This window comes from Spizellomyces punctatus (genome assembly GCF_000182565.1).
Source record: "Spizellomyces punctatus DAOM BR117 chromosome Unknown supercont1.3, whole genome shotgun sequence".
Lineage (NCBI taxonomy): Eukaryota > Fungi > Chytridiomycota > Chytridiomycetes > Spizellomycetales > Spizellomycetaceae > Spizellomyces > Spizellomyces punctatus.
The window spans coordinates 1,816,900-1,839,877 of NW_015971539.1; the positions used below are offsets into that span (position 1 = coordinate 1,816,900).

Consider the following 22,978-nt stretch of genomic DNA (forward strand, 5'->3'; position numbering starts at 1 on the left):
CTCATACGACAAATCCACCCCGCACACCGCTTTCCCAAATTGGAGTTGAAACCCCTCTTCGAATGGTACCCCAATGAGATGCTCATGAATACCCCTAGAAATCCATCTCGAGTAAATTTGTCGCATCAGGCCATTTGCACGTAATGGCCATGAAAACAAACTCAACGCCAATGCGCCCATAAAACTCCCGTGGAACCACACCGGGAAACTTGAAGTGATCATACTCGGATAATGGTATACCAGAAGAAATGTCATGTGTTGCATGCATGTGGAAAGATTCTTCGACTTTGGTGTAGGGTGCGAGGAGGAGGTGCGTTGTGAGGCATGTTAGTGTTGTTAAATCGTAGAGGGCATCTTGCTTTGTGTAGGGCATGTCGTTGGGATGATGAGATTGGTCGTTGGCCGCGTTGAGGTTATTGGTAGTGCGGCTTGTACGGATTGGGTAAGCGATCTTTCATGTCGATGTCAACATAGTGTAGAGGTGACAGAAACTGGCACTAGCTACTACACCAGGGAATGAACCAGCGTAAACTGGCTCGGAAAAGCTAACTAACTGAACTACTAGGCAAATTATACACGCAATATGTAACGGCTATTCTAAATCGGATAATTGCCCACCACCACACCCGTTCCTACTGGGCCTTGATCCGGAACTCTTGATCGACATTGAAGCCAGAGTCTTCGCAAGAGAGTTAATATCGTCAGGGAGACTCGCAAGCCGGAGGATTTTCAGTAACGAAGGCTTGGAGACTAAACAAGTGCAAGTCAGCCAGATGACAGAAATGACAGAAATGCCATCGGTACATACCAACCAAGCTCAACAAATGTGGCAGCATAATAGCAGTTTTGTTCACGGATCCAATTGGTTGCTGCTGGTTCTGATCGCTGTTGCTGTCGGGTGGACGAGGTCCTCGGCACCACATCTGCATTCTCATGATTGGACCGAGTCGCGATGAGAGTTGCGCAGATGCTTTGAGAGTCGAGGATGGGTAAAGAGGAAAGAGGAAAGAGGGAGCAGGTCCCCTTTTATAGACCTTTGGCATGCGCCTCACCGCAGTTTAAAAGAAAAAACATTACATTAGCATGCCACCGCAGTTTGGAGAACATTAGCATGCCTCAACCGCTTTGAGCGATGGGGGGTTCTGATTATGCGATATGATTAACCGGATTAATCCGGATAATATTGGCACTACAGCATTCACGTGATGCTCTGCCAATCTATACCCCAGTGTACTGTATAATAGACTAGAATTCTAGACCACCACATGACTCACGTGATGCTCGATCTTTATCTGCACATGCTGTACAATCACCTCCACACTATGGATTTCTTTTCAAAATTCCACATTGCAAAATATAAAAGCCAAGAAAGCGATCAATAGGTATGCCTTGTTCCGTATATTTTGGAGAATAACGTTTCATTAACATGAATGTTTCTGGAAATGTATAAACACCTCATGACACTCGTAATGGATAACACATTTGGATTTACATGGATATCAGTCATCCCAAAACGTTGAATCACAACTCAAATTCGTCAATGGCAACGTATATATCCATATGCGTATTCTTGCATGTCACTATTCAAAAGTGCAAGAAAGAGGATATCGCAAACTGACAATCATATTTGGGTCGAAAAAAGGATTTCTAGTGCAGATGTAAAGGTTGGCCTGGTACTAGGTTCCAAAGCCCAACACATTGTCATCAACTGCGCCTTGAAAAGCAAAACCACAATCCATAAGCACCACACACATACGCAGCGTCTCCACCAAAACTAGATCACTCACCAAATTCCCCGGCACATACCCCGGAATTCCCGGCCTCGCATTCTCCAACAAAACCCTGATACCAATATGCATAGAATTCATATCCTCATAAGGCCAGCCCCTAGTAGCAATCTCATGCAACATGATTCCAAAAGCATATACATCAACAGCTTTTCGATTTATGGTTGGGTCGTACCCGCGTAGGATTTCGGGGGCTAGCCATTCGGCGTTGGAGAGGTAGCGGTTTGATTGGGTTGCGCGGGGGTTGTAGATTGGGGAGGTTAGGCCGTAGTCGGTTAGTTTGACTGTTCCGTCGTCCATAAGCTGGTTTTTTGTAATGTTAGATTTTGTTTTTGGTGGAAGTAGGTAAACTTGGCTTTTCTATGTACCATGACGTTTTGGGATTTGAGATTCCCGTGCAGGATTGGTGGATCTTGTTCATGAAGGAACGCCATACCTAATCTCCCAGCAAACCAAATCAAGAATAAATAAATAGATCAAGGTACCGCACTCTCTACTCCCAGACACACAAACACATCACGCTCACCTACCTCGACACACACCAACAGCCATCCCCATCGCAACCTCAGGACTCATATCCACACTCGCATCATGCAAAAAAGTCCACGCATCACCATAAGGAACAACCTCAGTCAACACCCCAATATTAGGCGGAACAACACAAGCCCCCAAAATAACAAGTAAATTCGGGTGAAATAGTTTTCGTAGAGTAGCGAGTTCGGATTTAAGTGTATTTAGATCGTCGGGTGTGATATTTGTTTGGTCTTGTGGGGTTTTGATGATGACGTCGTAGTTGTTCCAGCGGCCTCGGCGGGTTAGAAAGTGGCGGGATCGGGAGAGGGGGGTTGGTGCTATTTGTACGGATGTTGCGGTGATTTCCCAGTCTACTCCGCCTGAAACGCAGAAAAAACAAAAAACTTGGTTTAAAAAGTGACTTCAACTAGCTTTTGTTGCTCACTGCTTTGCAACAAAAAACCATGCCCAGTGAGTGCACTTTCTTACCTTTCGCCAAAAACCGTTGCTTGGCCTCTTCTTTCGCCTGTGCAAACGTCCTAGCTACACACAACAACATTCAATCTCCCAATAAACAAACCACGCACACAACAACGCCGTACCATTAGCCTGCACCGTCCTCGCCACAGCCGCCTCCGCCTTCAACACCTCCTTAATCTCCTCACTGGTCCTCAAAAGCGGTGTCCGCTGATACTTGTTCTTGACAGCTACATGTGCACCTGCTTCTTGAGCCAAGTACACTGCAACTTGTTTGTGTCGCCAGAAACATGCGTAGTGGAGTGCGGTGTTGCCGTGGTCGTTTGCGTGGTTGACTATGAAGAGGGCATTTTTGTTAGGTTTTGCTTTTAGTTTTCGAACCACGAAGGAGGATTGTGATGTACCGTTTGCACCCCGCGCTACAAGCTACAAAAGCATCAAATAAAAAAAAAAACATACATTACAAAAACCGCAAAAACGATAATCACAAACGATTCAATGATTCACCTTTTTAACAACCCCCAACATCCCCTTCGAAGCCGCCAATATCAACGCCGTATCCCCAGCAACATTTAGCGCATCCACTTCCACATTCCCGTGTGCGAGTGCCCAATCTACAATCGATTCGTGTCCTATTTGGCCGTATCCATCAGAGATGAGTTACTCTTCGTTGGATTGGATAGGCTTGGAAAAGGGAATGTACCAGTTTTTGCGTACCGTATTTACAAGCAATATGCAATACAGTGTTTTCCTGTAAATCTCTATTCCAAAAAAAACCGGTATAGTACCCAAATCCTTTTCATTGTCCTCCCAAAACTTGAACAAGGATAATATCATACCGTTCTGCAGCGAGTTCACTTGCAGTCTCGGGATCGTTCACATGCGCTTGGATGCCTTCTAAATCCCCTGCTTTGGCCTTGTCGTGTATAACACCCATAGAAAAAGTATTGGTCCCAGAAGGGCGACAGAAATCGTAAGGCAACCAGAGTTCCTGCAAACCCTCCGCAGATCTGGTGATTACGTGAGTGTGTCATGTGATTGAACTGTTCAAGGACGAAAGGCGAGCTTGAGCAGAAGGATTGCTGATCTCTTTATTGCATTCCTTTTATTTTTGGAGATTTGCTGCTTTATTGGTACGATGGGAGACTTGAAGGATTACCTCAAAAAGTACATGTCGTCCAACGCGGACGGCATTACGAAAAAAAAGCGAAAAAAGCGCCCACAACCTACGTCGGGGGGTACGACGCAAATCATTGACGAAGAAGTCGACTGGGCTGTCTCCAATCAAAAAGACGATGACGAGGATGCTCCTGTTATTGTTGACCCTGAAGCTGAGGACGGGGGGAACACTAAACCCATGTTCAGGAGCGATGCATGGCAGACGATCCGAGAAGGGGAGAGAAGGTCTCCGTCACCTTCCCCGCCGCCTACACGAAAAAGGGCATCACCATCCCCCTCGCCACCAATACACAGAAAACGTCGAAGATCCCCATCACCAACTCCACCCCCTCCCACGAAATCCCATAAACCAAATTCCCCACCCCGCCTCTCAGATGGTCGTAGAGCAGGCCTCCAAACCGGAGCAGCCATCCGGCAGGACGCCCAAGAACGTGAAATGGCCCGCCAAAAAGCTCTGTCAAATCTGACACCCTCACAAACCGGTCAACACGCCCAAACAGTGTACAGAGACAAACACGGCAAAAAAGTCGATCTGGCTGCCCAGAAAGCCGAATTGGCTGCCATGCGACGTCAACGGGAGGCACAAGAAGAAAAGGACATGGTATGGGGTAAAGGCGTCGTACAACAACGTGAAGCAGAACAAGATGCCAAACGTCTTGAAATGGAACAAGATCGTCCGTTAGCTGTCTATGTTGATGATGTGGAACGGAACAAGGAGCTCATGGACCGAGATCGATGGGGTGACCCCATGGCATTTATGACTGCCAAGAAAAAGAAAAAGGACAAGGACCGCCCTGTCTACCGTGGTCCACCGCCTCCACCCAACAGATTTGGTATCCCACCTGGGTATAGATGGGATGGCGTGGACCGGTCCAATGGATTCGAGACACGGTACTTTCAAGCAAAGAATCAACGCAGTGCGATTCAACTTGAGGCGTACAAGTGGTCGACAGAGGTAAAAAAAAACCCCCAAACAAAACATACTTTTATATTCTATACTTACGCATTTTCCATTATAGGATATGTAAAAAAAATAACGGTCCAATATCCACTTTGTACATACCACTCCACCACCGTTAACCAGTAGTCACCCTGTATGTCGGTTATAGTGCATTACCTCAATTAAGGGCGCACAGTCACTGCACACATCTTTCCAGTCACGCTAAGCCCGTGGTTCCATCTCAGTTGCAGTGTGCCATAAATGGGTGACTAGTTAATGGTGGTGGAGTGGTATGTACTGTACTCCTCATCATACAACCCGAGTCGAGGTGTTTAATGCTTAAAAATGTTGAAAAAAACAGGCGGGGTATTTTGTATGCATCGGATAATAATTTCTGAAAATGTACTCTAATGACATACCCAGCAAAAATCGTACAGTACATCGGGCATGTGGCAATGGTTCGAATGCATACATACAGCATGTGCAGATAAAGATCGTGCATCACGTGAGTCATGTGGTGGTGGACGCGGTATCTTATAATACAATAGAAAATGTCCCAGCCCCGTGATCTGTTCCTTGATGTGCTGTCACATGACCCTGCTGTGATCTTGCATCGCAAATCTCACTTTCTGTTGCTCTATCTGCTTGATTTGTCTCATCAGGATTAGAGCATCTTTTTGCCACAATATACTGAACGTCATTCCAAATTACTGTCCCCTTATGGCTGTTAACTGTATAGTAATTACCAAGGCCAGTGGTCTTCTTTTGCCGCCAGGAATTGAGCCCCAAGTTGTATCTTGCAGTAGTTTGAAAATACAGAGTGAAAGTAAAGACCTTTTACCGGGATATATACATCATATGGTAAATAGAGAGTGCTTCCGTAATGTAGCTGTATTTGCTTTCTGTCTCATTATTTTTTGAGGTCTGTCAAGTGCGTTGCACGCACGAGCTCACACACTAGTTAGAATAGACTAGAATGCTAGACCATCACATGACTCACGTGATGCACGATCTTTATCTGCACATGCTGTACTGTACGAGCAACTGAGTGGGCAGATTAAAGACTGGCTATATATGTTAACTAGTGTGAACACATGCATGCAACACACCTGACAGAAGACTTGATAAATACAAAAGATGCAGTTTATTATTATTTATTTCCTATGCAAGGATAGTTGAAATCTAACCAGTGCTCAGCTCGTCTGGTGATTACGTCGATACTAGTTGTGTAATATGGACGCATCTGGTCATGTGGCATCACGTCATGACTTGTACTGTACGTTATATTTAGATATCGCATCCCATGCTTGAATGCACTCCTCGGGATGCAGGTGGTAGTACCTTTACGCTCTCGTTCTCGATTACATAAGGTAGGAGATGCATCAATGTGGCGCAAAAAAGAAGGAGGTGTCTCTTACCCCTTGCATCATTTAAAAGCAAAACCTGTGTCGTATCCCCCCTTCTGTTCTGGTTCTAGCATCTCAGGCTCCACCGCTTCTTACGATGTCGGAATCGCTTAATATTCCTGTGGTGCCCTATTGGAAGGATTGGGTTAAGCGCGGTGGAACGTGGGAAGACTGGAAAGCCAAACTGCAGTCCGTGAGAGCCGAGCTTGCTGTCTGGGAAAGTCGCACCGACCTCGATCGTTCGTCCAAACGATCAGTACAAAAAAGAAAGATTGCTTGGGAAAAAGCAAATGCTGTGGTACGTGCGTTGATCTGTTTACGTGTCCTTCAGTTCCTAATATCTATCCCTTTCAAGAATCACATTGACTGGGCCAAAGCAGATGATCGACAAGTTCAAAACACGCGCCTTCTCCTCGAAACTCAGAGATATTCACTTCCCTCCTTCGCCAGCACATACAATACGACTGCACAAGGTGTCTTTTTTCCTTTGGAGGAGCGAAAGAGGTCAGCTACGCCGCCATCCCAAACCCAAGACTTCAAGCGTCCCCGTCTGCTTCCTGGCACCGAAGACAGTGATGACGATGATAGCGATGACGTACTTGAAACGGATACGGATGAACAAGACATGGAGATTCCGGGATTGGAGAAAGTCCTCAAAGGATCAGATATCACTCTCCCAAATGATGTGCGTTTTTTTTTCCATCTTGGTGCTGAATGATCTGCAACTGATTGATAAACTCTATCATCAGTTAACCATCTCCAATGTCAACTGTGCACGTCTGATTCGGCTAGTAATGCGTGATATTTTGTTGGATCAGCAAAAGCCAGTGCATGATCGCACCTTCGCCAAGAATGATTGCGTGAAAATAGTGTAAGAATTTGTGTTGGAGTGGATTCGCCGATATATGATTCTAACCCTCCTTTCTAGTTCTTTAAAAAGAGGAATCCTACTCACAAAGCGTCTGCCGGAGGCATATGCGCCATACATTACATGTCAAGAGTGGTCACAAGTGTATCAGAGCATGGCCCCCGATACATTTTGGGATGTCATTGCTCAGTCTCCAAGCACGTCCATAGTTGATGCAGTACATGAATTCGAGACGAGCAAAATAAATGAGGAAGATTCAGAGACCTGTAGTATCCCACCGTTCAGCGGTTTAGCCAGGGACGAAGCAGTCGCGTTGCAAGCCCTGTGAGTATAGTTGATTTCGCTGCAGATTGTCGCGATGGAGATGGAATAACAGTCTTCTTTCCATAGCTATTCTCATGTTGATATGGATGCACCCGAGCCTGAACATGAGGCATCGTTCACTTCAAAGTACGTCATGCCCCACTTTAATAGACTTAAACAAAAGAGATGGAAAATGTTGCTGTAAGTCCACTAGCATCTCCTTTCAGTATGTCTCCTCATCATGAACCTGGTACGGCTTCCTACTAGCGACACTACTATGGTAGATCGCCTCCGTCCAGACATTACCATAAAGGCTGGTTCCCGACCTGTACTATTGGTTGAGCTAAAGGCACCGTACGCGGCGAGCAGCAAACGCAATCTTCAATTGGGGGAAGGATTGACACGAGGATTGCAGTTTCTGAAGTCCGATCTAGTGGAATACGATTGGGAAAGTCAAAATCCCCAAATCTATACTGCTATCGCTCCTGGTGAGTATATATTTTGATTACATGAAAATTTATCTATTCTAAAGGCATGTCATCTGTTCACTTAGATGGAGTTAATTTTCAGATTTACTCTATCCAAATCCGGGAGCAAATCTGTTTCTTTGTACAGCTGGGGAAAATCCCTATCGTAACATGTCTGGACAATATCGCCAACCTACCGCGTGCTTTAGTCGGCTTCACTCATTTGAGGAGTATAGTTGCCAGACACGTAGAGAATATTCGAAGTCAGAGCAAACGGAACGTATTCCATCCCCCGCCTGAAGCTCACACGACACCGGATAAAAGTCGGCTGTTGGAAAACTTGCGCACAGTATATCCGTCAGCAATCACACCAGACAAATTAGTGGCAAAAAGAAGAGGTAGTGCTACATGAACTTATTAGTTGAATCATTTATTTATTAGTATATATTACATGTAAGTCTACTCCACTTTTCTATTCTACTCTACTTATTACCGGACAAAAATGTGTAATGTAGTAGAATAAATATGGACAACAATGTGTTATGTAGTAGAATATTTAGAAGTTTCGTTTGAAATAACCATCAGACGCGCCTTGCAGCTTGTGCCAACACGCAGAGATCACGATGACCATCCCTTCACCCATTCCCCTCCTCACGACCGCCCAAGAACTCTTACAAAGCGGACTAGCATCCTCTGCAGAACTCCTCGTACGTACGATCTCATTTGCATACCCTGCGTTTCATTTCTGACACCTATTTGCATTTAGTTGGGTTACGTCCTCTCCGTTCTCCCCCCACCAACAACATCGGATGTACATGCCCACGCACAAGATTTGCTGGGAGATTGTCTAGTGGAATCGAAAGAGTTTCCTCGTGCCCTGGTACGTAACCTTCATTGCGTATGATAACGCAAGCATCTCATTGGTTTTCGTAGAAATGCTACGAGTCTGCTGTCCGGTGCTTTGAATCCCAAGAAAATGTGTGGAGAGTGCGGGAAAAGGTTGCCGGATGTTTAGTTGCATGTGGGGATGTCATTGGCGGGATTGATGAGGTATGTTTTCTGCAAATGGTTGGGGTTTTTTATGGGTGTGTGGAGTAATTAATGATGATTTTGTGTGTAGATGGAGCGGATTCCAAAAGATGTTGTGAGTATCAAGGGGTTGAGGCTCTTGGCGGGGTGGTATGAGACGGTTTTTCGAATTGAGTAAGTCATGTATTCTTTTCACGACTTTGGATGATATTAACGAATTCCCGTGTTTTTTTTACTATAGGCAGGCGCGAGATACGTACCTCCTGATCCTCCAGTAAGTTTCGCATCTGCCAAAACATGCCGACCAACATGCTTACAGTTTATTAGAAAGCAGCCTCTTGCGACGGAAGCCGTGTTGGGTGCCATCAAGTGTGGTGCGGAACCGAGTACCATGCATCTCCCGCCTTGGGTTACATCATATGTTGAGGGATATGCGCAGATACAGGGGTATAAATACAAGGGTAAGATGATTGTCAATGATACTTCATGCACAAGTGGGATACTCATGTGAACGACTCTTAGATGCAATTAAAACGTTTTTGGAACTGCAAAATACGACACCGCTTAATCTCCATGTTTTGCATGGTCTTTCGGATGCGTATTTTATGAGCGGGGATGGTGTTAATGCCTTTTATGTATTTCGGCAGGTAAAAAAGTGTTGCCTACGTTATATCTTCATTTGTATACTGAATTGACAATCATCTAGATCAGAAAACGCGATCCAGAAACGATTCGACACATGGACCGCTACGCATCCCTCCTCGCCTCCCGAAACAAGACGGACGTTCTATCAAAGTAAGCCTGGTGCATTCTTGTTTATTTTCATCATTGTTTATTAAGAATGATTAGGTTGGCAGTCGATCTTGTCAAGCGGTACCCGAACCACCCTGAATCATGGTGTGCCATGGCATATTATTGGCGATCAGAAGGAGACGATGAAAAGGCTTTGCATTTTTGCGAAAAGGTGATACACAGCACTTTCAAATCTTCTCATATCCTTTGCTAACGACATTTTCAATTAGTCCCTCGCCCATTCTCCCACTCACCCTCAAACCCACCTCCTAAAATCCACTCTCCTCCCGCCTCAACATGCCCTCCCTACTCTGCACAAAACCCTCCTACTCTCTCCTACCCTCGAAACCTACACAACCCTCCTAAACATTTACATATCCCAAACCCGCTACACCGAAGCCCTTACCCTCGTCTCCGACCTCGCACACCGCATGCCATCCCACCCCCCAGCCCTATCCCTCGTCGCCAAAACCCTCTTTGAAGCAAACCAACCCCGTAAATCCCTCTCTGTCTACCAACACGCCTTTGAATTAGATCCTACTGATGAGGGTGTTTGTATTGGTTATGCTCAAGTATGTGAGGCGCTTGGACAGGTCTCTAAAGCGGAGAGTGTTCTCAAGGGGTGTGCGAGTGTTGGGTGTCGGGTTCTGCTGGCTGGAGTTTTGGGACGGGCTGGAAGGGTTCATGAGGGATTGGAGGTTGTGAATGGAGTTTTGGTGTATGTATGCCCTTTATGCTTTTTTTTTATGTATTTTGTGTGTGCTAACTGTGTGTCTTTTTATTATCAGGATGGACCCAACGCATCCGGAAGCCCTCTCGACACTTGACACGCTCCATCGCCTCGTATCACGCCCAGAAGAGGATGAACCACCTGAAGAAGACGACGAAGACGAGGATGAACGGGAGCGAGTTGAAGAATTGTCGAATGGACTCGAGTTTTAGAGTTTTTTGTGTGTAATCTAGTGTTTATGGTGTTTATTACTATTTATTTGCTGCCAAAAGTGCCTGCACAGTGTCTTGTACAGACTGTCATGGGCTCAGAGTGGTACGTCCCCATACAAGGAAATGTACAATGTGCTTTGCAAAAGGGTGTACTCTATACCAATGTGTTCCCGTGGTGTCGTGCGCAGTATATTACATTCGGAGGTTCATGATCTCCCTACAAGACGATGATTGAAAGCATATCGAATGGGTGGTACATCCAGAGCTGGTATGTGTGCTTGTCAGTTCTGCTATAGCACAATAGAATCCAAAGTTAACAAATTAACAAAAAAAAGGTAGTAAAATACAAAACCCACTACGACTATGAGAAGAGAGCCTACAACCCCCCAGCCCTCTTTAAATTCCTATGCTCAATCACCCGGTTCTTTATCTTCCGATACGTCCGTACCGTAAACAACCGATCCAACCCCTCCCTCCTCTCAACGGACTCGACAGGAGGCGCAACATCATAATCCACAACAGCCGCCAAAATCGATGGATCAGCCGGATGGATCGGTGCATGTCCTTCCAATCTCGACACTGCATGGGGGTCTCCATGTCGAGCTGCAAGTGTGTACCACTCCAACGCTTCCTCCATATCCCCCTGAACCCCAATTCCGTTTTCAGTAAAATACCCGACAGCATACTCGGCTTTTGCTAACCCCTTTTCAGCAGCCTTTCGAGCCCAAATATAGGCTTCCTCGTCATCTTGTACGAGAATCTCTTTACCGTTCGCGTCTTCTGCTCCCGTGAAATGCCATGCACAGAGCTCGTACATGGCTTCTGCGCTGCCTTTTTGGGCTGCAAGGGAGTAATAGTTTATTGAGGCACTTGGATCGATGGTGGCACCGAGGTCACCAAATTGGTATATGTGTCCCAATCGGAGTTGGGAAGGGACGTGTCCTAGCTTTGCGGCGCGGCGGAGGAGGTCCAACGCGGTTGCCGGGTCGGCTTTACCGTTTAATGCATTTGGGTCGTGTTCGTGGAGGAGGGCGAGTTGGTAAAGGGCGTGTGGGTGTTTGGGTGTTGCGTACCGCGCAGATAGGTTAAGCCATTTGATGGACGACGAAATATTGCGGGGTTGCCCGAGTTCGCCGTTGGCAAGAATCATGCCGAGGCGGTACATGGCACCTGGGTGATGAGCTATCGCTGCCTTGCGGTACTTTTTGACAGCCGATGCAGGATCAGGGGGTGCATTCGTTCCTCGACCGTGTTCGTAGCAGAGTGCAGCATGGTACGTTGCATCTGCGTGACCTACACTCTACCATCAATCACCCATCTAAATGGACCTCAAAAACCAAACAGTAAAACATACCCTTTTTGGCTGCACTCAAATACAATGGGAACGCCTTCTCGTAATCCGGCTTATGCCTCGTCTGAGACCCAGGAACACCCGTAATCAACAAACACCCAAACGTAAACTGCGCATCCGCGTACCCCTCTTTGGATAACTCCCGCAATATCTTCAAACCTTCGTCCAAGTAAGCTTTTTGACCTGTTTCGAGGTACCGTAGGTTTTCAATGAGGTATTTCGCGTATGCGTATCGTGCGGATTGAGAGGTGGGTGATGAAGGGGATACGGATGCAGCATGTTTGAGTTTATCAATGGTTTCAAGGAGTGACAGTTGGGTTTGGACTGCTGTCGGTGTGTGTTTGAGTCTGAAGATGGTGTGAGGGTTGTGCGGGTCTGGGCGTTCAGAGTCTTCTATACTGCTTGCTGTGCTTGTTGTGCTTGTTGTGCTGGGTCGTCGGTCTCGTCGGGTGTACGGAACGGAGAGGTCGGTTGTTGTGGGAGACGGGGAAAGAGGTGGAGAAATGGGACCTTGCTCCAGGTCATTCATGATGAGACGAGCGGGTCTGGAGAGCTTGCGCATGGCCCGAATACCGACTTCCTCGACTTGAGGATATTGCTCTTCGTTCACTTCATGCTTGGTCCCAACATCTTTACTCTCAGAACTAGCAATGGAATGACGTTTCCTCTCTCCATGCTTGGGTCCGCGCGCAAAGGCATCCAATGAATTCCTTCCATCTCCACTTTCGTATACGGTTTTAATAAACTTGCTCTTGTCGTTTCCTTGTTTGGGAGCTATCTGCCAAGAACGAATGGGTTGCCGTGACCGTTGCTTGGGGGGTAACGGAGGTGTTGCTAGATCGTCTGCCACCATGTTGCCGGAAAACACATGAACGTCAAGGACAAGAAAACCACCTTCACACGACGTTTAAAGCCAGCCCACGCAAACGATGGAATGAGGACGTTCGTTGGAAACCAAAATTCCCGAAGCCCGGAGGAAAACAGCTCGCCCACCTCGGCCGTCACACATCTGCCGATCTCCATGACTGTGCATGCTGTGCCACAAGCAAGTGTGAAAGCCTTCAAGCGATTGCACAGCCCTTGCATGTGAAAAGGGAACAAAATTCACTCTCAAAAAACTGATCTAAAGTATTTTTTTTTTGTATATCCGGCTATCGGAACAAAAGAAATGGACACATTCTTTATTTGGATGGTCCTGCGTGCTCGTGTCCAACTTTTTTTAGATCGCTGAGAGATCACAAAAGGTTGTGAGTACAATGCAACGTCATCAGGACGGTTTGACTGACGATGCTTCTTACCCCATCTTTGTCGTTTCGACAGGTGTTCCGTACAAAATCAACTGCTTGATCACGGTGGTTTCCTCTCCCCCTAAATTATCTTGCACAAAAATCTAAAAAACGTCATCCAACCGTAAATGAACGAGCCAAAAAAGTGTATGACTTTGACAGTAACTCACATTCAGATTGTGTACGCTTTGGTATTTAACAAATCGTAGGGGAATCACCGCCCCAGTCTCATAGTCATTTTCGGAAATTTCAATAGTCTCGACTGGGTCTGTGGAATCCGCCTCATCAAATGAGAGAATGGCAGCTCTGTTCACAAACGTTTTAATAGTCTTTGGTGCTTGGCCTTTCAGGAAGCGAGGAAGGAGGCTGAGCTATAAGGATGGATATGTCAAAGCCCGAAATGGCCATACCTGAAGGACCAGGCACAATCTTAATTGAGTGCAGCTTGACCGCTTGGTTGAACGGCACACTGATAATGAGCTGCTCGTCTACATCACTTTCCAAAAACGAGTCATCCTTTTTGAAGCTGTTGCGCACATTGTGGTTGTGAGATTGGTTGAGGCACTCAAGTTGGTTGATCGTGACAAATTCGGTCAGGTCGCTCTGAAATGTGTGCACGTGTCAATCCTGCATTCATGGTACAGTAGATCAGAGTGCCTAATTGACATACGTGGCCTCCGAGTCCTGCGGCATTGTTGGATTCATCGGCGGGCCCTTGAAATTGCTTGTATCGCCCTTTATGGTTAGCCATGTCTAGGAGCGCTCATCTCAGCATTCTTATCCTACCTTGATGAGCTGCTCTAATCCATTCTTGTTTGCGCCCTTCAATTCACCAATCTTTGATCCAGCCTTGAAAAACTGACATTATGCAACCCAACGTCAGTTGCTTGCTCAAATCTGACTTTGGTTGGGACACACGTCCTATACCTGAAAGGTGGGCATCGCCTGCACGCCAGCAGCTGCAGCTACTTCCTAATCAGAGAATGTATTGGATTTCTGGTACCGGGTTGGTTTGGACTGGATTTTTCACTCACTTGCAATTCGTCAACATCAACTTGAGCAAATGTGACATGTCTATGGTCATGATGATGATAAATCCCATGAACTTGTGCGCAACATCGATTGGAATGCTGACCTGTATTTCGTGCTAAGCTCAGCAAATACTGCATGTATCCGGGTGGATTAAGTCCCACTGTATCTACATCGGTCCGTCGAGATTTAAAACCTACCAGGCTTGATCATCTGCAATATTACTAGTGAGTAACCGTCTCCAGTCTCAACAACAAGGACAGGATCTGGCAGTCCCTACCTGACAAGGACCGCACCAACTGCACAATAAAGCAATAAGAACCATCAAGAACCATAACACCAGCACGGATGCAATAGCAATGAATAAGGTAGTGCATACCTGGCTGTGAAATCCACCACGATCTACGCATGCATCGCGCGCTGGGTAAGCTTTAGCTCGCCATGCAAGTCAACAAATGCGACATACCAGTTTCTTGGCATCAGCCTGAGAAAGCAATGCCTGATATTCCGCCTGTGATCTAATACTTTTAACAAGAGACATGTTACGCTTATTGTTGACGAGTCTACAAGGTTATTCCACTTGGCAAAAGTGTTGAGGGCGTTTGCGCTGGATGACGAATCTCATGGTGATAAATTGAAATACGGGTTATAAGATTAGTGGCTTAGTTGAATTGTTTTTGAGGACGCGCAGGTTGAGGTAAGAACAAAGTTTGGGATTTTTCCTCCAGGAAGACGTTGAAAAACCATGGAGGACATTGCGAATGCGGGAAGGTGGGATGCACTGAACCCGCCATTATCGGCACCCATGTAGGTCCTGGGTGTGGTAGTCGACTCGCATACTGGGTATTAATGGCTTCTTCTTGCAGTTTGGAGGCTCTGCAAACACTGTCATTTACTCAAATGACACCGGTGCAGGCATCTACTGTACCGTTGTTTATGAAGAATAAGGATGTTGTTGTAGAGGTGAGTAAGGGATAATTGTAGCGGAATATATGGCTTACAGTTACACGGAAAGTAACACCTGTCTGATTTGCGACCTGGTGTTCAGGCTGTAACCGGTTCAGGAAAAACACTGTCGTTCGTTATCCCCATCCTCGAAATGCTCCTTCGACGACATCGTGATGGTCGAGGACTATTGAAAAATCAAATTGGCGCTGTCATCATTTCTCCGACACGAGAACTGGCACGACAGATCTACGATGTTGCTACAACCTTCCTAGATGCCATAAATACAGCGGCGACTGCCGAATTAGAAGAGAGTGGAAATCAAGATGATGACTTTCAGGGAACAATACCAGCTCTTCAACACATGCTGTTCATTGGTGGAAATAATGTGCAGGAGGATGTCCAGCGATTTCAGAGGGAGGGTGCCCAAGTAGTTATTGGAACTCCCGGACGGTTGGATGATTTATTGAAACGGAGTGCAGTGTTCAGTACCAAAGAGTTGGAAGTCCTTGTGCTGGATGAAGCCGATCGGCTACTCGACATGGGATTCGAACAGACCCTAACTTCCATTATTCAACGACTCCCGAAACAGCGACGAACGGGATTATTTTCTGCGACCATGTCTGATGCATTGAATCAATTGGTTCGCGTCGGCCTTCGGAATCCGGTGCGTGTTCAAGTCAAGGTGGAGAGTTTAACTCAACAGGAGGAACAATGTACACCATCCAGTTTGGAAATCGGATATGTGATATGTACGCCTGAGCAGAAACTCGTTCAGCTGATGCGTTTCTTGAAGAGAGAAAAGGATAAAAAGTTTATTGTATATTTTGCAACGTGTGCTTGTGTCGACTATTTTTTCAAAGTAAGGCGGTTGGCGATGCGAGTATTGGATTCTGGGACAAGTGCTGATTGTTCATTGTTGATGGTCACCATAGGTACTATCAAACCTACCCGACCTCAAGGAATTTTCGTTCCATTCGTTGCACGGCAAAATGGATCCCAAACGCCGTGAAGCCGTTTATAAAAAGTTCACGTCTGCCCCCTCTTCCTCCGTCCTAGTTTGCACAGACGTCGCTGCCCGCGGACTGGATATTCCAGATGTCGACTATGTAATTCAATTCGATCCACCTCAGGATCCCAAATCATTTGCCCACAGATGTGGTCGAACTGCTCGGTTGGGAAGGGAGGGCAAGGCGGTGGTGTTTTTGACGCCACAAGAGGACACCTATGTCGAGTTCCTTAGGATTCGAAAAGTCCCCATGGTCGAACATCCCTTGATATCAGATGCCGAAGCCGGACGAAAGGGGACAGAAAATGATATCCTAGAAGCTGTGCGTAAAGCCAATACCAAAGACAGAGACCTCTACGAAAGGAGCACAAAAGCTTTTGTAAGCTGGGTACGATCCTACAGCGAGCACCAAGCGAATTACATCTTTCGGTTCAAAGACGTCGATGTCGCAGCTGTTGCTCGTGCGTTTGGACTTCTCAAGCTTCCCAAAATGCCCGAGTTGAAATCGCTCAAGATTGACTTTCAGCCTACAGTCATCAACATTGACTCCATCAAATATAAAGACAAGGCCCGCGAAAAGCAGCGACAAGCCAAAATCGCTAAAGAGAAAGCCTTGGCCGAAGGAGAAGCGGCCAAGAAAGATAAAAAGCGTAAACAGAAACCAAAAGAGACGGTTGCATGGTCACAGCATAAGGAGCTAAAGGAGCGAAGATTGGAGCGCAGAGAAAAGAAGGAGAAAAAGCGGGTAGCCATTGCGAAAGCCAAAGTGGAAGGCACGTTTGTTCCCAAGATAAAGAAGACGACAGAAGGCGACACCAGCTCTAAGCGAAGTCGGGGGAGTGATAGTGATAGCGAGGATGACTGGGAGGAAATGAAGTTGGAGGCTCGGGCGTTGAAAAAGGCCAAAAAGGCTGGAAAAACTCGACAACTGGAGATAGATTCATCGTCGGATAGTGACTAAGTGGTGCACAGAAGATCTGGTGCGGGCGATTGGCATGTACATAGTTTGCAGTAGCTTCCATGCTTTTATTTATTCTTAGATATAATATTATTCGTATAGTTAAGCAGCAAGTTTCAAATTCTATTGCGCGACCATCAATGTCTCGTTCTGTTCATATGCTGATTGTCAGCTCTCATCTTTACTCCCTTTGGAAGCCCTCTGTTCATCTTGCCCCTCCAGCATCTTCAAAACCTCCGCAAACAAGGCATTGAACATACTCTGTACACCTTCACCAGTCAAAGCCGATGTCTCAAAATACCTTCATCCCGCAATAGTGGCATAAATATAAGCAAAATATGAAAGCCAAAAGACGTACCAGTACCTACCGTAATCCCAATTGTTCAGCCATGCTCTCCCCTTCCTTTCTTGTCACTGCTCGTGGGAACTGATCTACTTTGTTGGCAACGAGAAAACTGATTGTTTCGCTTTGACAGTATGTATTCAGTTCGTCAATCCAGGACTGGAGATTGGTGAAGGTTTCCTTGTTTGATGTATCGTAGACGAGAATCACCTACAAGAGGGACAGCACCAATTCCTGAGTGATTCTAACACGAGGAGAAAACGAAACTGTAACTTACGCCATGTGTGTCCTTGTAAAATTCGTTTCGGATCTCAAAGTATACAGAGTCCCCCGCAATATCCCAAAAGTTTACTTTGACTATTTCCAAAGTTCAAATACCCTCGACAATGAGCACGCTTTTCTATCATGAAGCTTAATGGATCGTCGCACCTTCAAGCTCCTCCATTTGAATCGTCTTGACACCATAGTCTATCCCAATGGTTGATATATATTCTGAAATGAACTGTATGGATATCTGTAAGTCTACTCAGCACTTATAAACTATGTGGCAAGAACATATTACCCTCCCCTCGCAATACCGCTTGATCAAACAGCTTTTGCCGACATTTGGATCTCCCATGCTGAGTATTTTGATTCTGAATGTTTTTTAAAACAGGCATTATGTATCATGTTGGATGATGGTTTTTTGAAATTGGGGAAGGAAACCTTTTGGCATCACTTTTGGTTTTGACTGGTGTGCTGAGGTGGCCGGGTTCTCTATCCATGTTTTGATCAACATAAGGATGACGGGCCGACGCGTTCACGCGTGTTTTTGGCTAAAGCCTGCTCTAGGTTTTTGCCCTTTGTTTTTATAACTAACGCTTCCTTTTCGCTTTTGTTTTTAGTTATGAGCTGATAGAACCATTTGCATCTTTATTCGGCAAGGCAATCCTCCAAGTTTGCCTCGCCAGGATTGTCTCAAATGAAGCCCATTACGACAAGTGATCCCTGGCCAATTTCCTCCTTCCCTTGAAGCCCATTTTGCCTTACGTTATGATCAAGATTCCCCATATGGCCTGGGAGCATTCCTACAACCTTTCACATGTCAAACCGTAAAAGGACATCTATCTATCCATTACACCAAACGCATGCATTTGTCCCAAACCTCCGATCTTGGTCGTTTGTGCAGACGCGACGCGTAGCTTTCGTCTCTCCTTTTGGCCCTGCTGATTCAGCAAAGATCTTTGAGTTTCTCGGTTTGCCTTTTTGACGTGTGATTAAGGAGACTGTCCACTTTAAAGGGGTTGGTCTACAAGGTTCGTAGCATCGCTCTTTTTATTGTGATTGGACTGTACTTTGACAGTGCATCAAGTATGAGCGTCATTGGAGGGAGAGGCAGCATTAATGATGAACTCATCAATGGATGTGATGTGAAGGCAATGATCACTGGGTGAGAACCGAATCCGTTTTGGCATTCTTTCATTTTGCTGTCCCATAACATGTCTCATGTTCTTTGGTATGATACTAGGATGCCAGAACGCAAACCTTCCATCGCCGACTCTGCGTACGGAAGTAGCGAAGATCTTCTTTCCACAAGTCTCGATTACCTCGCTTCAGATTTATCTGCAGAACCGGAGAACGACGTCATTGCCTGTCCCGGCTGGAGTTCATTAGATGAGGAGGAAGGTTTATTCGATTTTGAAGCAGAGGCTGTCCCAACCGAGGAAGACGCCGTTCGACAGATTCCGCTACTAAAGGACACCAAGGAGTTAATTGAGTTCTGGTGGGCATGCTCGGAATGATACTGCATTTTGGATGTGTTTCTGATATGGGCATGTAGGAAGTATCCGTGTGAACACCATATCGTCGAGACGCGAGATGGATTTATGGTACGTGTAATGCGTTAAGCACATATCAGAGGTACAAGGAACTCATTTCTTTTGCAGCTCGGTTTATACCGCATTCCAAATCCCCAACACGGCCCAACAGCCTTCTCCGCCATTCCCCCTTACGAACGACCTCCCGTCATCATCTGGCACGGCTTGTACATTCAAAGCGCTGCTTTTGTCTCTTCTCCAGCCGGCCCAACAGGAAATCTCGCATTTGTCCTCGCCGACGCTGGCTTTGACGTTTGGCTTGCCAATAGCCGTGGAACCGTTTCATCCCGTCGACACAGGCATTGGCAAAGTCCTGAGGAAGCCATGTTTCATTCACAATATTGGAAGTACGTTGGGTTAGATGAAATGGCAAAATTTGATGTGCCTGCTGTAGTGAACTATGTATGTGAGACCACCGGGTGGAATAAAGTGGCATACTTGGGGTACAGTCAAGGAACTGCCCAGATGTTCATGAGCTTGAGTGTTAGCGAGGAGATGAATGAGAAAGTGGCCATTTTTGTGGGGCTGGCTCCAGCATTGAAGCCGAAACGTAAGTTTGCGGTATTCTAATCCGGGAACATTCATCTGAATTTGTGATGAACTTACAGCGATATCAAACGAGACGATCAACGCCCTAACCCGCCGATTCACGCCATCTGTCCTATATGGTCTCGGTATCTGGTCTTTCCTCCCACCTGCAGAATGGCTACGACCTATGCTCCCCTCTGATATGTATGCTCAAATCGTGCACAACGCATTAATCATCCTTACTGGGTGGAGCTGCGACAAGTGGAAAAGGAGCTGGTGGCCTGCACTTTATATGCATTTGTTTGGGGGAGGAAGCGTGCGGAATGTGGTGGTAGGTTCTGTAGGCGCAGCGAATGATTGCAGGCCGACGACTGATGCGTAACGGTAATGTATACTACGATAGCACTGGTTTCGAATCATAACAGAACAAACCTTCACCCCATACGAGCACGAAATTGCCCCACACCATCTCCGCCTCATATCTCCCACACAAGAAGAGCAACAGCGCACAACCACTGCTATTCAAACCTTCGCGCCAAAACGTACCGGACCGTGCTCTTACCCGACACATCACATCAAAACAAGAGTTGACTTATTTTGTGGAGCTGAAGACACGATTTCGGATCCAGACGTCTTCAAAACTGCCCTGCCAAAAGCTTCGATTAAGATTATTGATGTGAGTTTACTATACGCTAAAGTCGCTTCTGCTTCTATACAATCTTCTTTTTACTGAGCAATTGCTTTGTTGTGTTCGCTTCGTTCTGTAGAACTACCAGCATATGGTGAGTATCACATCGGTATTTGCCAATTCCAATCAGATGAAATCCTGACTTGCTTGGTTCATAGGACTTTCTTTGGGATCCAGCCGCAAAGGAAGCTGTTTGGAATGATGTGATATCTGCCATACGTGAAACGATGGATCTTGTGAATGTATAAACGAACAAAGGCTGGTGAATGTATAAACTGGGTAATCTAAGGTGAAAGGTGGCTGCTACAAGACAAAAGAATATTACTTCTCATGATGGAGCTGGTGTGCTTGGTTTTAAAACTGTTTTGCTCTGAAACGATTCCTATATGGCATGCCCTCTAATAGGCTCTACGATGACATCTCTATATATACTTTTGCCGCAGACAGTAAAAAGGTTTCTAGTGAAACTATTGCCATCTGGCAAGGCGTATGCACTTCCCGCTTGGGGATGACGGAACCGGTGCATATTAACCAGCTTAGTCCTAAAATGTAGAAATCCGGTATTATGCCACTTGGTATCAAACTCAGATTTTCTCCGGATCGTCCGTTGCAACGCTCTGTGACCCCCGTGTTCGCGCGATAGGTCTTGCTGAGGAACCTGTGGCGGCGAGTGCAGCACCGCTTCCTTGGGTGATTGGGTTCAAATGAGCGTCTTCTCGTGCACGGTTGGCCAAGATTTCGTCTAACTTGGTTTGAACGATGCCCCCAAAGCGGCGGCTGTTGGATGCGTCGTAATTCTAATAAAGGATATGCGTTATCAATACCATATCTCAAGATATATGTTTAAATATTGCGGGTAGGAGCTGTGGAACAGACCTTGCTCTTCGCGTCCTCCTCGTTCTTTCGCATGAACTCGTTCCACATTGACGGTCGAACATACCAGGCACCATATTTTCCATGGGTTCGTCGTGCGTCCTCTTGGGATACAGCGCTCTGTCCTTCCATCCCTCGCTGTCGTCTTCGGGGACTCCCGCTTCGTCGTTTGTCCTTGCCAATCTGTAGCCCAAGATTTTCTCTCAAGCTCTGCAAAAGCGCTTCTGGCGGGTTCGCCTCGCGAACAATGTTGAGCCGAACAGATGGTTTGGCTTCTAGGATGGACGGCTTGCACGCATTTAGCAGAATATCAAAGCCTTCAATATCTACTGGTCGCTGTGTGTCAGAAGGTTCAACTGGAGCGGGGTTAGCTGCCAGCGGGCCTGTCGGATCAAAGACTGTTGGTGTGTCCAACGTTGATTGTACCCATGATTTGAGGTCTTGCGTGACTTGCTTCATTTCTGCAAGCGCTTCGGCTTGATTGTTGGCTCTAACTGTGTCATTGGTTGGTAAGTGGGCTGAGCCGTGTTTCCGACGGTCGATAAGCTGGGAATACTTTTGAACTGGGTTGGTACAGAGGTCTTGTTTGCCAACCACTGACTCTGAACCATCATGTGTATGAGTTTGTTTTGAAAGCTCCTCTTCTTTCTGTCGCTCTTCGACGCTCTGGAGGTGAGCTTCAACAATTGGAAAATCCACGTCGTCATCCGCCACTTGTTCCTCCTCTGACGGGTCGGTGTCCTCTCCCTGCGGATCTTGCCCATAGATAACCCGTCGCACATCCCTCCTCACTTTGCTATTCTGATCAATAATCCTTAGAATCGCCTCTCTCTGGTCCTGAGTGAGCCCCTTGAATTTCTTCAACATGGTCTCCTCTAAATTCCTCTCCATCTCTTCCACTCTCCGCCTGTTTCGCATGACCCTCGGAAATGCCATCTGGTGAGCATTTTCTCTGGTGAGTTGCGTGGAAAGATCGAATAATGGGGGTTCGTATGGGTCTTGCGGCTCTAAAACTGTACGAAGTTCTGCGAGCGGCAAGCTGGTTTTCGGCACAGCAGGTCAGAGTGTCAAACATCTGTGCAGGTACTATGGCTGCGAACATATGTATGGGTGACTTGCCTGTGTGTGTGGACTCTACGCAAGGACCAAGGACGGACGAATACCATGTTTTCTGTCTATTCAAGTTGAGCAATGGTTCTCGCAGCACTTGTCAAGACAGTTGGTGAACAATGGGCGGGATTTGATTACATTCACTGGGGGTCATTGGGATCAAATGTCACTTGAACCACGGATGCGTAGCTAAGCCTCATCGGACGGAACTTGAAATGAAAACCGGATAGAAACGTTCGTTGGATCTTGAAGTAATAATTAAAACTATCTGTTTGTGATTTTGGATATATGTCAAGGAA

The 22,978-nt window shown here is 46.3% G+C and overlaps 11 protein-coding genes across 11 annotated transcripts; 5 read left to right on the forward strand and 6 right to left on the reverse strand.

The window, feature by feature from the left end:
- Positions 1-94: 94 nt before the first annotated feature.
- On the reverse strand, positions 95-1,043 carry SPPG_09019 (dolichyl-P-Man:Man(7)GlcNAc(2)-PP-dolichol alpha-1,6-mannosyltransferase; the record flags this gene model as incomplete). Its single annotated transcript, XM_016757172.1, has 4 exons — positions 95-451; positions 506-558; positions 619-750; positions 809-1,043. 4 exons carry the CDS (start codon positions 1,041-1,043, stop codon positions 95-97), a joined length of 777 nt encoding a protein of 258 aa, XP_016611389.1.
- Positions 1,044-1,541: 498 nt separating this feature from the next.
- Positions 1,542-3,714, reverse strand: SPPG_02394 (TKL protein kinase; the record flags this gene model as incomplete). The annotated part of the gene is made up of 10 exons (XM_016750685.1): positions 1,542-1,714; positions 1,788-2,090; positions 2,156-2,223; positions 2,318-2,680; positions 2,790-2,843; positions 2,903-3,112; positions 3,182-3,203; positions 3,285-3,409; positions 3,495-3,538; positions 3,617-3,714. 10 exons carry the CDS (start codon positions 3,712-3,714, stop codon positions 1,622-1,624), a joined length of 1,380 nt encoding a protein of 459 aa, XP_016611390.1. The 3' UTR covers positions 1,542-1,621.
- Positions 3,715-3,866: 152 nt separating this feature from the next.
- On the forward strand, positions 3,867-5,455 carry SPPG_02395 (uncharacterized protein). Its single transcript, XM_016750686.1, has 2 exons — positions 3,867-4,911; positions 4,976-5,455. Exons 1-2 carry the CDS (start codon positions 3,916-3,918, stop codon positions 4,982-4,984), a joined length of 1,005 nt encoding a protein of 334 aa, XP_016611391.1. The 5' UTR covers positions 3,867-3,915; the 3' UTR covers positions 4,985-5,455.
- Positions 5,456-6,399: 944 nt separating this feature from the next.
- SPPG_02396 (uncharacterized protein) lies at positions 6,400-8,352 on the forward strand (the record flags this gene model as incomplete). The annotated part of the gene is made up of 7 exons (XM_016750687.1): positions 6,400-6,600; positions 6,658-6,987; positions 7,052-7,173; positions 7,231-7,494; positions 7,561-7,674; positions 7,741-7,961; positions 8,027-8,352. The coding sequence occupies 7 exons, from the start codon at positions 6,400-6,402 to the stop codon at positions 8,350-8,352; spliced, it is 1,578 nt and encodes a 525-aa protein (XP_016611392.1).
- Positions 8,353-8,563: 211 nt separating this feature from the next.
- SPPG_02397 (uncharacterized protein) lies at positions 8,564-10,703 on the forward strand (the record flags this gene model as incomplete). The annotated part of the gene is made up of 11 exons (XM_016750688.1): positions 8,564-8,647; positions 8,707-8,820; positions 8,874-8,990; positions 9,061-9,143; positions 9,211-9,243; positions 9,297-9,430; positions 9,492-9,616; positions 9,676-9,764; positions 9,819-9,933; positions 9,992-10,479; positions 10,550-10,703. 11 exons carry the CDS (start codon positions 8,564-8,566, stop codon positions 10,701-10,703), a joined length of 1,536 nt encoding a protein of 511 aa, XP_016611393.1.
- Positions 10,704-10,875: 172 nt separating this feature from the next.
- Positions 10,876-13,038, reverse strand: SPPG_02398 (uncharacterized protein). The gene is made up of 2 exons (XM_016750689.1): positions 12,058-13,038; positions 10,876-11,996 (listed from the first exon to the last, which is right to left on the reverse strand). The coding sequence occupies exons 1-2, from the start codon at positions 12,905-12,907 to the stop codon at positions 11,080-11,082; spliced, it is 1,767 nt and encodes a 588-aa protein (XP_016611394.1). The 5' UTR covers positions 12,908-13,038; the 3' UTR covers positions 10,876-11,079.
- A 119-nt stretch (positions 13,039-13,157) lies between these two features.
- On the reverse strand, positions 13,158-14,958 carry SPPG_02399 (thioredoxin). Its single transcript, XM_016750690.1, has 13 exons — positions 14,836-14,958; positions 14,749-14,771; positions 14,650-14,668; positions 14,570-14,582; positions 14,476-14,503; positions 14,375-14,414; positions 14,268-14,312; positions 14,127-14,198; positions 14,011-14,064; positions 13,751-13,943; positions 13,511-13,683; positions 13,353-13,444; positions 13,158-13,281 (listed from the first exon to the last, which is right to left on the reverse strand). Exons 1-13 carry the CDS (start codon positions 14,908-14,910, stop codon positions 13,236-13,238), a joined length of 873 nt encoding a protein of 290 aa, XP_016611395.1. The 5' UTR covers positions 14,911-14,958; the 3' UTR covers positions 13,158-13,235.
- A 123-nt stretch (positions 14,959-15,081) lies between these two features.
- On the forward strand, positions 15,082-17,394 carry SPPG_02400 (uncharacterized protein). Its single transcript, XM_016750691.1, has 4 exons — positions 15,082-15,176; positions 15,236-15,332; positions 15,418-16,176; positions 16,250-17,394. The coding sequence occupies exons 1-4, from the start codon at positions 15,115-15,117 to the stop codon at positions 17,282-17,284; spliced, it is 1,953 nt and encodes a 650-aa protein (XP_016611396.1). The 5' UTR covers positions 15,082-15,114; the 3' UTR covers positions 17,285-17,394.
- SPPG_02401 (small GTP-binding protein domain) lies at positions 17,326-18,381 on the reverse strand. The gene is made up of 6 exons (XM_016750692.1): positions 18,330-18,381; positions 18,187-18,259; positions 18,054-18,126; positions 17,902-17,981; positions 17,650-17,834; positions 17,326-17,582 (listed from the first exon to the last, which is right to left on the reverse strand). Exons 2-6 carry the CDS (start codon positions 18,241-18,243, stop codon positions 17,450-17,452), a joined length of 528 nt encoding a protein of 175 aa, XP_016611397.1. The 5' UTR covers positions 18,244-18,259; positions 18,330-18,381; the 3' UTR covers positions 17,326-17,449.
- Positions 18,382-18,864: 483 nt separating this feature from the next.
- Positions 18,865-21,047, forward strand: SPPG_02402 (uncharacterized protein). Its single transcript, XM_016750693.1, has 8 exons — positions 18,865-19,053; positions 19,132-19,386; positions 19,444-19,492; positions 19,550-20,030; positions 20,089-20,339; positions 20,412-20,684; positions 20,776-20,790; positions 20,855-21,047. Exons 1-8 carry the CDS (start codon positions 18,977-18,979, stop codon positions 20,942-20,944), a joined length of 1,491 nt encoding a protein of 496 aa, XP_016611398.1. The 5' UTR covers positions 18,865-18,976; the 3' UTR covers positions 20,945-21,047.
- SPPG_02403 (uncharacterized protein) lies at positions 21,044-22,763 on the reverse strand. The gene is made up of 3 exons (XM_016750694.1): positions 22,689-22,763; positions 21,573-22,608; positions 21,044-21,493 (listed from the first exon to the last, which is right to left on the reverse strand). Exons 1-3 carry the CDS (start codon positions 22,733-22,735, stop codon positions 21,281-21,283), a joined length of 1,296 nt encoding a protein of 431 aa, XP_016611399.1. The 5' UTR covers positions 22,736-22,763; the 3' UTR covers positions 21,044-21,280.
- Positions 22,764-22,978: the final 215 nt, after the last annotated feature.